Here is a 14,248-nt window from a genome sequence, read left to right on the forward strand (position 1 = left end):
GAAGACTTTTGTAGATGAAAAGGTCTCTTTGGTGCTAAAAGTGTACATGCACATAGCGACACAGAGCTGCACTGGAGGACATGAGCTGTAATTAAAGCTGAATTATGGTACAATCTGATTTCAAAATTAGTGGGCCAAATGCTGAGAAATGCTGAACAACTGTTAATTAATCAAACTCCCACTGTATCAGTGTAATGCATTCAGCATCTCAGAGTTTAATCTGATTTAATTGCACCTACCTTCATCTAGGAGAAAAGTTAATTTCCCTATGGTCTTGAGCACTGTTTTCCAACCTGTTGCTTGCAAACCTTTGAATGATCTCCAGGAATAATTCAAGGGCCCACACTCAGCAAGTGAAACAAAAGAAGTCTGTGGGAATACTAGAATCGGTATCTAATCTGCACGACTTCAATGGAACCACAATGAGCAAGATATTGAAAATCACTGACCTACAGAAAACCACAGAGGTAGATGACTTGCAGAGGAGTTCTTCAGGAATTATCTAACACACAGAGGCTTGGTATTTCAAAGGACCTTACATTTAAGTCTACTTTGAAAATGTCATCCTAAAACCTGACATGGGAGTGGGCAAAAATCAATCTATTTTCCAAGTATGGATTAAATTGAAGGGAACCAGTTTGAAAGCAGGATTTTAAAAGGAACAGAGCTCAGAAACTGCATATATTCGTGGAAAGGGAAAACATGAGTCACACTTATTGGATTTGGAAGATTAATGAACACTTGGATGTCCCTTGTATACAAATCACACCTCTTAACTCCAGACTGTGAATGACACAGGTGAGAAGCAGAGATCACAGCAAAGAATTTTCTACACGATATAATTTCAAATGAGTTTTGGAACTTCTGTCTGGATGACAGGGAGCTAGTGCTCCTCAGAGTTTATTTCACCAAGAAATGAATGAATTATCCTTTTTTTGAAGTTGTCAACAAATTTGCTTTTATTTAAAGAAATGGTTCTGGACTTTTCATAGAAGGAGATGGGTAGATAAGACAGTTCAATAGGATTTATTCCTGGGGATTTTCTTACATCTTTGGCTGAGCAGGTAGCAACAAGAAAGAAACCTGGTTTAGAAAGCCAGGATTTTCCACACATGAAATAGTAATACCAAAGCGTAAATCATGAGAAGAAAAGATGGAAACGACCTTATTCTAGTCACAAACAAAAGCAGACACATCTCTGAATGTCTGATTCTTTTAACAGGTTTCAGCTTTTTGAGTAACTCTCCTGTACTGCAGTCAAGTCTCCTTGACTCTCTTGTACCTCCAGATCATTTTGTACATGGATGTGTCTTCTAGTGTACCTGCCACCCTCTAGTTCGGGTATCTTTCAGAAACTTGAAAGCATGTCAACAGGTAGTAGGTAAAACTTTCAAAGGAAATATGAAGTCGGTGAGCATAGTAGTGGTATAGAAGCATAGAGGAAGCAGCTCTAAGCAACTCAATGTGGGCCATGAATCACAGCTTGAGAACAGCTTTTTCAAATGAACAGAGGTTGAGCCTCAGAGCACTTTTATTCTCTAGCACCTTGGCAAAGACAATGCAACTAAGCAATGGAGGAAAAAAAAAATTTTAGAAATAAGAAGGCACTTTGTTCAAGAGCAACGTGGACTCCTCATTCCCTAAGAGACAGACTAGCAAGTGTTGTCCATGGTGACAATGAGGGAAAATGAAAAAGGAACTTCTGTATGTCTATATTTTGAGAAAGTACTTAGCATCAAAATTCCATACGGAATATATTTGTCTCTTTGTTTAGCTAGAACTGACACAAATGACCAGTTTAGTTTCATGAGACATGAATATGGCATTTTCTTCAATAATTTTAAAAGGGCAGGAAATTGACGGTGCTTTTTAAAATTTTGTTAAGAAACACTTTTAGACACTCAATTACTCCCATTCTTTTCAACATGTCATTATTGCTGAAAATCATTCATATGCTTCCAAGAAAATTAACTACCACTTGGATCTCAAAATCTCTCTTTCAGATGTTGCATGTGTTAAAATTGGCTGTTTGCTTACCTTAGATTTGTGATCTGATGTTAGTGTCTGAATTTTAATTTCCGTTTCTTTCTTCAATTCAAGACAATTACTTCCTCTAAAAAAAGAAAATTGCAAATGTGTGCCACAAGTTAAACATCTCCCCACTCAGTCAGCTCTTACTAATTAAAATGTTAATCAAAGTTGAAGTGCTGCAGCGTATTGGAATGAAATTATTTCTTCTGGCAATTTATTCACAACTTACAAAATATTGTTGGATTAATGATCATTCAATTCAAACACCACACGATTAATTCTAGATTGGCCCAGCAATCATTCTGTTGCTGAGGATATGTCAAGCATCTCCATTTATGGTACTCAGTTCCTTTTCCAGGCTTAAAATACCTTACCAAGAGAAACCAGTTTCTGCCTGAAAACTTACAGGCATGTCGTGGTTTAGCCCCAGCTAAATTTTCATTGCCTTGCCATGACTTGATCCCCTGTTTTAAAGGTAATTTTTTGCTACATTTTTTAGTTTGAGGCAGAGAAAAAAAAGTCATTTGACTAATTACATTGCAGGGCAATTTGGGCGTACTAAATTTGATCACCTATTGAACGCCTGTGCCTAAGTGCCCCTCTGTGAGAAAACAGAAGTGAATGGGTTGCAAAGAAGGGGACCTCATTACCCTTGCAGACCACACCAACCCATGTAGATGAACCCAAGCCATTAGATACCTTGTATGACTTGGAAAGCAACAGATCTTGAAGACAGCCCTCACTCCTGCAATAAACTGAATAGAGCATGGCCTTTGTGTTTGGGTAAAGTTAATGGGGCTGAATGCAGGAGGAGTGCATGATTCTAAGGAACAGGTTGATAAAATGCCTGCAGAGGGCCCACGCTGAAGCTCCTCTGATGTGCCTGTGGGTTAGGAGATGGATGACTCCTCTCACCCACAGAATTTCCTTCCCTAAGCCCAATTACTTGGGCTGTGCACTGGGTGCAACATATGTACAGAAAAACTATTCCATTGCAGCTACAACAGGAATTTCAATTACTGTCTCACCAAAGTCAATGCATTTTTGAAGGCTGACAAGCTCCATGTTTACCAATCTTCTTGTTCCTTTTTTTGCAGTGAAGGGTTTTTACAACAGAATACAAATTCACACATTGGAAGTCTCTGTTTTTTTGTCTGGAATAATACAATATATTGAGAGGAGTCTATTTTACCAGCACTGTAATATTTCTGTGTCGGATCATCCACTAATGAAAACTGGTGTGACTCCACTGAGTGGATAGAGCCACATTCATTTTATCATCTGAAGCTGTCCTAATAAGAATGGTTATTGCTTGACTGCAGTAACATTAATTAATCCATGTTTGCTCTAGAAAAGGAGATTTATGAAACTCTTAACAAGTTTAAATCCTATTTTAATATCAAAGTACTGCTAAACTTACGGAAATTAGCAGAAAATTTTATCATTAAACATGAGCAGGAAAGTCCTTACTGAAAATATCAGTGTTTTCACTACTAAAATGTGCCTTGTGTTCTCGAGGGCCACCAGAAGAACTAGTAATTTATTTTCTAGTCATAGCATGGAAATTTTTGTAGGGATTTCTAACAGTCATTTGACACTTCGGAAGCAATATAAAGGCATAGAGACAGGTTCTGACCACTGTTATGTCTGCCTGAAAAAAAAAAAAACAACCAGCTGGAAAGAAAGTGTCTTTGATTATGCATGTGGATAGCTGCTATCAGAGTCTGGCTGTAATTCATATACGATTTGTCATACACTATGAAAGAGACTGCTTCTTAGGTGAATCAAACATATTTTATGCCAAATTAGTCTAATTAGTTCAATCACGGGACTTTGCAAAATCCCAGACATCAAAACCAACAGATGATCCCTTCTCTGGAAATGCAGCTTTCATTATATCCCAAGGTAACTTCCATCCAGGCTGGACATCGAGAGTTGTCCCCAGCTGCAGTGGCACAGGCCATGGTTAAACCACTGAGTCACAGCTGGGAACAAATACCTAGGGATAGCCCAACCCAATGTCACATGTCCATGCTCACGCACACACATACACTTGAATTTCTGGACAGTCTCAATAAATCATACATATCCCCATAAGCCTCTCTGAAATTTGTAAGCATTTGAAGTGTTCAACAGAAATAGCACAGGGAGCAAAATCCTGTCCATCTGTCAGTGAATTAGCATGTGATTAAAAAATTCTACTTTGCTGAACAATATGCCGTTGACATTTGTCACACCATGTGGCCAAAATGGACCACGAAAAACTGCACAATAAAATCAGAAGAGAAAGTCTTCCATACACCTATCAAAAAGCTTTTTTTCCAGGAAGTATCTGATAATTTCAATATGAATGCCTTGAAAACACATTTTACATGTTCTTTTACAACTTTTATTGCTTGTAAAAGTTCCAAAATGATAGCCAAGGAAATGGAGCATGTCCTGTACTCACTGAACCCAGGACCCCTTATTCCTCAGATCATTTCAATTCAATACAGTCTTTCAATGCATTCATTTTTAAGCACATCCTTAAATATACTGCACAGGTGGGGTGAAGAGAAGCGTATGCTTAAGTACCTTGCTGAATGGGCTTTCAGGGCTGCATACACAATGACCCTGAACGAAGCCCTTAAAACACTTTGATACAGAATTAAAAAGTGTTTTCACAGGAAGTCTGTGCTGATACTGGATTTGATCTGGCTGTTAATTGGATACTAATAGTTATTCTTGAAACACTGAAGAGACCGAGAGCTCCGGAGTCCATGGGAAATATAGTCATGGCGAGGAACAGTGTTTGGCTGTGTATTGGATCTGCTTCTGGAGTAGTCGTTTCCAACTTTTTTTTTGTTTTAAAAATTTTTATGATGATATAAAACCATCATAAAGGCTTTGGCATCCACGAGAGGAGTGTTATAAAATTAAAAAAAAAAGACACTGCAAGCAGCCAGTGAAGTGATCTCAAACTGGGAATCAAATTATCAACTACTTTTATACTTGTCCCATTTGGGGTTACTGTGGAAAGCATTGTTACCAGTGTTTTCCAGTATTTACTGCACAGAGACAGCCATTAGCATCCTTAAAACTTTCTGACGCACCCTCATTTGCTGTTTTGCCTAGACAGGCAGAGGCACCGGCTTCTTCTCAGGCCAACAGGAATACTGATTCATGACTCTTCTGATAGGAGATTCTAAAATACCAGAACATGGGGAAGCCTTTCTCCCCCCACGATAATTACGGTGCAATGTCCAGGGCTTAGTTCACTGCCACGGTACTAAATACCCTGATTGTAATTATAAATCCAGCTATATCAATAACATTCTTCTGTGTTATATTCAGTGGAAATTGAAGCAAAGCCACATTAAATTAATTAGTCCTGTAGCTGTTCCCTCTCTGTTTGGAGAAGTAGTAATTTTCTGGAAGGAAATACTTGGATTAGAAGTATTTGGGTGCTTACAGTTCTCCTTCCTTGGACAAAAAACCCAACATGAGCTTTTTAAAGAGTTTGTGAGCTTTTGGTAATTTTGTGAGAATTCTCCTTACCTTGTTTACTTCTGATAGCTCTATTTTGTTCCGTTGCAAGTTTATAACATGCACACTCTAAAACCACTACCATTCCAAAAAGTATTTGTGGAAGAATCCAATGCCAAAGAGGCATCTATGTTCAGTATTCAGTGAATGAGTTCATTGCCAATTGTTGTTGCCAGATGAAAACAATATGAAATTAAGGCTATTAGCATAGCTTGATAATAGAACTAAATAAGTAATTCCTGCTTTAAGTCACAGTATTATAGTATAAACTGCTGTCTCGATGAAATGCCAGTTATAGGGTGAAAGGTGGAGAGGAGAAACGGCTGCCAGATTACACAACAGCAGCAAAGCAACAGCAGGTCTGCTATGTAATTCCAAATGGGACTGTAAGAGGGACATTTTATTAAAGTCACCAGTATCTTCCAGGAACTTTTTAGCGACAATTAAGAGAATCTCACGGATAATGTCCCAGGCCATCAGCTACTGCAAACCAGAATGGCTTCACTCAAGTCAAAGGAGTAATACTGATTCATCCCAGCTGAGGATCTGAAGGGTTTTTTCGTTAAAAAGAAACATCAACTTGACACAACAGCAAAAATCTGTTATTCTAAAATGTTCAGGATTTAGAAGCCAACTTTTTCCCCCAGATCAAATCACTGCTACTTTCTGGTTATTAGAACTATTGAGCACATTAGTCTGCTCTCACTGAACACAACAGTGGCATTCCCCGGGGAATGCAGTGAGACCAGTACAGACCACAGAAATAAAAATTTGAGGTAACTCCTTCACTTTTACAACTCTAATAGTAGAAGACTAGAGAAAGGCAAAGTGAGTACATTTATGGACCATTGCTGGAGACTTCAAGCAGCTCATACTCAGTTTGATGCAGGATGCTGGTTCAAGCTGCAACTCATTCATATGAATGACCTTTTTATGAATGTTTTATTCCAGCCCACAAAAGCATAGAATTTATTTTAAGTCTAAAGAAAATTTTAAAATAATATCTTACCCCTTCTTCTTGATTGCCTTCTCTAACATTTTCTCGTATGATACCTTTTCTTTATCATATTGTGCCACTATTTTGTCAATTTGTGTGCAGTGCAACTTCTGCATAGCGCTGTGCTCCTGGAAAACAGTAGGACCTTACAATTAGGTTGCTGGATTTTTAATGTTTAGTTTTCTTACAGTGTAAAAATATCAGTGTACGAACAGATAATTTTGCCAATGGAATTTAATCTGGTTTAGCCATCTGGTATTAAAGGTCCCAGATACTCCACCACAAGTGCTAGAACAGTTTTTCTGTTTGAAAAATGAAAATCTGTAGCGGACCTTAAAAATATAGTATACCTTAAAATAAAAGAATGATGGGAAAAAAAATCATCTTTTTGAATAAGCGTCCATTTAAGTACAATGTAAAAAAATTAGATTTACAAGCTCAGATCATATCATTGAAAGTTTCTGAATGCAGAGGAGAACAAAACTCAACCCAGTCCCCCCTTCTTCTGCGTACCTCATATTGAATACAGTGCTAGCCCCTTGGCCACTGCAAATCAAATAGCTTCAAGTCCAAACATTAGCTAAAAATCAAATCATTAACAACTGACATTCTGAAGATCTGTCCTGTGACCCCTAATGACAGCTGCAATCTTATCATTACGAAATTCCGCCTTGTTGCAGAGCATCTCCTTCTGCAAGCGATAGTAAGCTGTGCGATATGACTTTCAATTACACATGCAGACTGCAAATAACCATTGCCCCTTGTTTTCCGCCCCCAAACACTACGGCATATGCCAATAAACAGGACATACAGAGCTACCTGTGGAGTATTACACATCACTGCTAACGCGCTATCACTAGTGTAGTTATGTGACTTACGTTGGTGAAGTGGCAGAGGAGGTTATCTATGGAAGAGGAGGAAAAAACTTGCCACGATGAAAAGATGAATCACTAACGCATGTTACACACTTGGATCTAGCTTACAGACAGTTCCTTTCCTCTACAAGAGTGTACCAGAAACAACACACTTCACTTAGTGCTTACATGTGTAGACTTCACTATTGAACTTGACTTCGTATTCTGCTTTATCAGAACAGTTGCTCATAATGATGCAAATATTTCACTACCACAGAGAGCACCATATATTGAATTTGCATTACAATAGGAAAAATAGTTGTTTGTTAATTTACGTTATTTTATTAACATCCAATTGCTCCACATTTTATCTAATCGTGACAAAAAGCTTTGCATTAATAAACATGGCCTCTTCCAGGACTTTATTTCGTTTTATAGTTCATTTTGCATTTACTCTACCCTCGCTATTATACTGCTCTTTATTATTTTCTACACACCCGTGTTTGCCTTATCACTGTTTCTTCCTCCAAAAATACTAATTAAAGACTGTCACATTCGCTTTTACCAAAACATTAATATAAATGTTGTGATGCTTTTAAAAATCTAGCCCTGGCCTGTATCCAGGCACTCCAACATCTGCCAAGCACTGCCCTGGGGAATGCGTACAGCTTCCAAATTTTGTATTTAGAGTGGGAAACTGAATTCTCTGCTCTACAGAGGATTTAAAGAGAAACAAATAGACTCCATCAACATTAAAACATGCCAGCTTCACCAGGGAGTATTTACACTGACTAACCAGATAGGAAAAAATATGGACAGTGAAAAGAATGACATAAGCTTGACAGCGCCAGCCAGCCACAGGTGAAGTGACTGAAAGCATCTCTCAAACTACTCACTCTCCCCTAGATGAACAGAACAATACAATTCTTGCTATAAAAGACTAAGCGCAAACATGGCAAAGCATGAGACATCTGCCCTCTCATGTGACACTCCTCCATAATCTGGGAGGGCACATCACATAGAACTGCATTTTTTTCTATATACTTTTGCCTCAGGACAACCATGATTTAAGCCTTCTCTCTCTATCACAAACCCACTGTAATCTTTTGCTGACTTCCCTCTACTGCTACTTACTGTTCATGCACAACTCTATCTTGTATCTGAAACAGATATATTGGGGACCATATCCCCCTCATTTCCTTCCCTGGTCCTCACCCCCATCCAGTTCATGGAACATGCATTTGTTTGTGCACAATATAAACAGAGCTGGCAGAGCAAGGTGGGCTACTAACAGCTCCTGCATCAAGGCACAAAGAGTACTAGGAATCAACTCCCTATCAGAGGTTCCTTGAATTATGCGACTTTAACCCTTGGAAGACTATTTAAAATGGGTTAGCTGATGTGAGTTTGATTTTCTGTCTATGCTTAAAGGGAAATTCATCACAAACTTCTGCATCCCAAACTTTTGTCAAGATTCTAAGAAATATGAGTGATTTCGCAGCATCTTAAAACACTCTCAGTACTTTTTGTTTTCAGATGCAAACAAAGTTTCAGGTGGTAACATGTTCTAGATTGATTGAGAATATGTTTGCAGATAAAAGTCTCCTCAGCTAGGTCTCTCATGATTTCCTCAAGTCCACTGAATTTGCAGTTTGAATCCACACGCGTTTTAGATGAACATATTCACAAATTACATTTAATGTTTGTATTACAAACTGAAGCCACAGTTCAGCCAGGGTTCTGAAAGGCCACCTAACTGAGCACAGCAAAACTCTCCCCTGAAAAAAAGTAAAGAATCATATTTAGTTCCAGTAAACAGGGGAAGCCTTATAGCCCATCTACCTGTCATGCCATTCCAGATCACTTACCTAAATAGTACTGAAGATCTAACTTGGTAAAAAAAGATATAAACCAATGGACATCATTCAGATACATCAGCCATTCTGCAGCTGCACAGTAATATCCATACTGTGAGATTGAAGTTACTTCAGGGAATGTAGGTAGGAAATACTTCATTTCAAAAGCTGCCCAGTGTAGGTGTATTTATGAACACATTGTTTAAAGAAAAACATTTCTGCAATATGCAGAAGTAGCTGGAGATATTACCTTAAAATCACCAAAAGCACAGGTTACCAGACCTAAGATTCAAGAGACAGTTATTCCTAACGTGGAATGTTTAAAAAATGGTGATCATGACATTGAATATATGTATTTGTGCCACTACAAAAGTATTCGGTTTTGCTTGTTGGCAGTCCTGTCTACCAGTGTCAAAAAGGTGCATTTCACACACGTGGATTTTAAACAGACCCATGAAGGATAGAATCTCTCTGTTGCTTTCTGTACTTTTGAAGATACTGCTGCAACTACCTTACTGCCCCTGAAATAATGGCGGTATTACAGATGATGTAAAAGAACACAAACCACACATGGGACAACAGTTTCAAACTCCTCGCAGCACCTGCTAATCTACTTTAAAGTGACAGAACGTGACTATGATGAAATCTGTCATGCAGACAGAATCACAGGGGCCTGGCCTTTCTGGTACCAGTTTCTCAGATTTCACTGGTTCTTGTGGCACCTCAATAATCTCAGGCAGTAAGATAATGCTGACAGTTGTTTCTTTACAAGTAACGCTTTTTCCAAATTTCCTTTGTGAATGTGAGGATTCTTGAGAAAACTCACTCATTTCTTGACAGGGACACTTACTCATTTTTTCCTCTCCCAGCCTATAGGACCAGTTTTGCTCTCTGTCCAACAGATGACAAAGAATCTGCCTGAAGAGTTAACTACAAAGATTTACATATAATCCTTGCAAAATGTTACCCCCTAAAAATGCTGTATTTCTCATGCTATCGTAAAAGAAGTCTGTGTTATCTTCCCACTCCTGGCTTCTTCCCCCCCCCTTTTCAAAAAACTATGTCCCACACTCTTTGCATATCTGGCAGACCTACACTGTTTTCTCGTGGTGACCCGTCTCACTCCAGATTCAGAATGCCCTGTTAGGTGAAACTAGTTCACAATGCAAGTTAATGGCTGAGGTTTGGATCGTGTTCTTTGCTCACAAGATCAATCATCTGTTCTTTAGCAATCCCAACAGCAGCATAATGCTACCTCAGTCATACTCATGCAGGCTTACCTTTTCAGAGGCTAAACCAGCCTGGAGAATATTCACTCTCCCCGCTTCAACTCTCTCTTCCTTCACAGCCAGGCCACAAACTAACCAAAGGATTGGGTTCCAAAACTAGAGGCAACAGCTCTGATGCATAACTGAACAGGTTCTTCTGAAGTGGAGAAACTATACTTGCACACTGACTCTGAAACTAAACTTGCTGTGAAAATACTGCCACTCTCCAGTATTGACTACAGTTTGTCCTGCCTTTAATTTCTACGCGCTCTATTATTCCCTTACAATTCTTTTGGGATTTCTTTAAAAGCACTGTCCTGTCTTGACAGAGTTTTATACATGTACCTTTTACATCATTCTCAATCTCAACTCTTAACTATTCACAGAATTTGTGAAATGCAAAATTCTGCATTTTTTTGCAAGCCATGAATCTGACATTAGGGAATCGGAAAATTTAATTTAATCAGTCACAGACTGGCTGCCTAGTAATGGTGATACTAAGAACAGTGACTCTTCTGCAAATCTAATGATCTCTACCCTACTTAGACTAGATTTCTTATTTTTCCTACACAAAAGTGAATGAAGGAACAGTGAAGATTGTATCTCCACCTGCCCAAACACCCTTGTCTTAAAAACAACAGATTAATAACAACATCATCATAAAATGAAGCCTCAATATGTGACATGTCTGTGTGTGCATTACAGTTGTAAGGAGCTATGCCATGTAGGAAAAACAAATTAGTGGTAATATGCAGAGGAATGTTAGGAGACTTTTGTTGTGCCACTGGAGTCAAAATGGCTGAAACACTGAACAGAAGTAAATAAATATAGTATCAAAGAAGTACACAGACAGAGAGCATTGCATCCTGAAAAGACTCGCACCAGTTAATTTTTGTATTAATCTGGAAATGTGGTCTCTCTAATAGTCCTATACCCTAAGAAAACAGAGACTGACATTTTTTCATACAGAACAACCAAGCTCTGCCAGCCAGCATTTCAGTGGAGCTGCCAATACTTCTCTACACTGAGTGGATGCTGTCAGTAAAAGGGACCCTTACTGCTGTCGTCTTCCTCAGCTAGCTGTCCAGGGCTGCCAGATTAGCTCCTACACCACTTAGATGACAGCTCCTTCCTCTTCGCCTGCTCTGTCTTCCACACTTGCATGCATTCATTTTCCATAACACATTTTCCGAGGCCAACTTTAGATGGAAAAGTATTGGACTTTTACCTCCTTAAACAACACAAACAATTCCCTTCTGTTTACTTATTTCTCCATATTTCTGGAGTGTCTATGGTTAAATGAGAGCCAATCTATTTCTGGAACTTTTAAGTTCAGTCTGCTTAATACACAGGCTTCCTCAAGCTGATCATGGATAACTAAGCGCATAGCACTCCCGCTCCATCCCAGCTGATAAAATGCATTAAAAACAGTGATGAGTACACCAAGCACTTCCCTAAGATCATCTGTGAGTTAATATGGCCACACTTTCCTGCTCAGACTCTCCTCTCCAGATTCAAGAAGTTGCCCTTACTGGAGCCTTTAGCAAGACATGCTGTAGACAGGCACTTTCGTGTTAGCACAGGCTTGCACTCTGTACTTAAGACCAGCAGGACACAGGCTGGCTCAGACATAAAATAGCTGTGCTTGAGCTAATGCTGAAAGCCCTTGTGAGTGCACAGCACTTTCAGACTGTGGCTGGCAATTTTTTCCTCAGATTAGAGGAAGCAAGTGCAAGCCTGAACAGATGGATCAATTTTTTTAACATTAGCAAGTTGCAGTCTTGGCTAAGGTATCCTTACACTTCTGTGGGTCACATGTATAAGGGACACAGATCATTGAGTATGGCTGTTTTCTACGTAACCATGGTACCATTTTTGTTTGCTATATTTGCTATATTTCATCTGCTGCTATAGCAAACAGCTGGATGTTGCCCACTGAATGACAAAGTAGTGTTTAAAAATAAGAAGCCCCCTAAAAGATCAACCCTATGAAGGTCTAGAAACTGTTCATGCCCATAAGTGTGAATGACAGACACTTTTACTTGAGCATGGGCTTTACACATAACACTAAAATGGAGAAATCACTCATTTCCCTTCTGCACAGAGTCAGTAAGGTGTCCGAAATGTAACTAATTTTCTTATACTATTAATACTATACTACTAAGAGCCCCATAAAAGTGCCAATTATTGAAAGTAATTTCTTCACACTTCATTGTACAGACACAGAGACCCACACCCAAATAACAGTCATGAAAATAAACACAAAGACTGATATTAAAAATGCCCAGGCAACTATATTACGTCAGATCTGCGATGAAACCTGCAATCCAAGAGAGCAAGGGAATAACTGCCCCAAAAGCCCAGAATGGATTTCTATATATTGCCAAAATTCAGAACTTCAGATACTTTCTTCACTTGTTACGCCTCTTTCTGTAACAAGAGCAATGGTTTTCTAATGATAAAGGGCAGGAGAAAATTGGCTGTGATTTTCTAATGTGTATTTGTGGTAGTGTTGTACGTATTTGGGACATCACTGCCAGCAGTACCAAGCAAAAAGCTGACTATAAAGTGGTTACCATAGACATAAATGAGGAGGAATAGGACATTTCAGTTTTCAATTACACATTCCAGTACTCTTTGGCAATTTTGCAGTTTCTCCAGTGCCTTCCTTTGATGCAGCACCCCTCTCATATCATTACTGCCTTTTTTTCCAATCTGCCTGTCAATATGTCATGCAAGAGTGACCTCGATAAAATCATTACCTGAAAAAGGTGAGCTTTGGATACTTATGTGGGTCAAACAAATGTGCACTGAAACTCAGGGAGACATACAAAGGGTTGCTAAAGGGAAAATTTGCTCACTGGAGCGTACTTCAGCACATTTAAAACACATATGCCTTTCTTGGTGGTTCAACTGCTGTTCCTTAGTTATTCCCTACAATTTAATTAGAAGCTGCCTGTACTAGTAAATGCAGCAACTTTTTTCAATTAGAGTGTGCCGCTCAGAGAGCTCTTAATGATCATACCTTTGCATGTTTCTTCTTTAAGGCATTCAGCTCTTTCTGCTGTTTCTTTAAATGCTTTATATAAGCCTACAAAAAGAGAAGTCGGATCAATTTTTCTGTGTCATGTTGACTTTAATCAGATAAAATCCTGGCTACGTAAAACAAATAATTAGAAACACATCTTGAAAAGCTTGTGTCCATACTTACCTTCATTTGCTTTAAATCTTCTATCTTCACTTGAGGAATAAGGTCTATACCTAGGAAGGTATTGATATAGTTTATCTAAAACTTCATACATGCTAGTATGTCTTATACTTTCAAATTTGAGTTTTACCACAGGAACCTACATTTAAGTTTGTAATTAATTAATGGTTTTCACCACATAAAAAACAATCGCGGGTTAATGAGAAAACTGTTCATCAATATATAGCTAAGGTACAGTTAATTTCTTTTTCAAATGCAGTGCTCAATTGATTGCCTTGTAAAAAAAAAAACACCACCAACAAAAAAACCCCTGATGACTGTATTTTAATCTCTTACGGTTCTGGACTGAAGTGTCAAAACACAGCAATCTAAGAATTGAAAAAGCTCCTTTTCTGAAAACACAGCAAACCATTTATGTACATTAAAATTGAACCACGTAAACTTCAGAATTCTGGTCCATAGCTGGTGATTGCTCTGACACAATCTTTTTCAGGGAGGAGGCTTCTTGG

At 38.6% G+C, this 14,248-nt stretch overlaps 1 protein-coding gene across 4 annotated transcripts in view; it reads right to left on the reverse strand.

The window, feature by feature from the left end:
* PLCB4 (phospholipase C, beta 4) overlaps positions 1-14,248 on the reverse strand; it is a 93,830-nt gene that overhangs the window by 18,001 nt on the left and 61,581 nt on the right. For all 4 annotated transcript variants that reach the window (XM_010282495.1, XM_010282494.1, XM_010282497.1 and 1 more), the window contains 4 exons: positions 13,743-13,792; positions 13,557-13,622; positions 6,566-6,681; positions 2,038-2,113 (listed from right to left, as the gene is read on the reverse strand). In XM_010282495.1, coding sequence (XP_010280797.1) covers positions 2,038-2,113; positions 6,566-6,681; positions 13,557-13,622; positions 13,743-13,792 — 308 coding nt within the window. The remainder of the gene's footprint in view (positions 1-2,037; positions 2,114-6,565; positions 6,682-13,556; positions 13,623-13,742; positions 13,793-14,248) is intronic.

The sequence above is a fragment of the Phaethon lepturus genome, unplaced genomic scaffold, assembly GCF_000687285.1.
Source record: "Phaethon lepturus isolate BGI_N335 unplaced genomic scaffold, ASM68728v1 scaffold29312, whole genome shotgun sequence".
NCBI lineage: Eukaryota > Metazoa > Chordata > Aves > Phaethontiformes > Phaethontidae > Phaethon > Phaethon lepturus.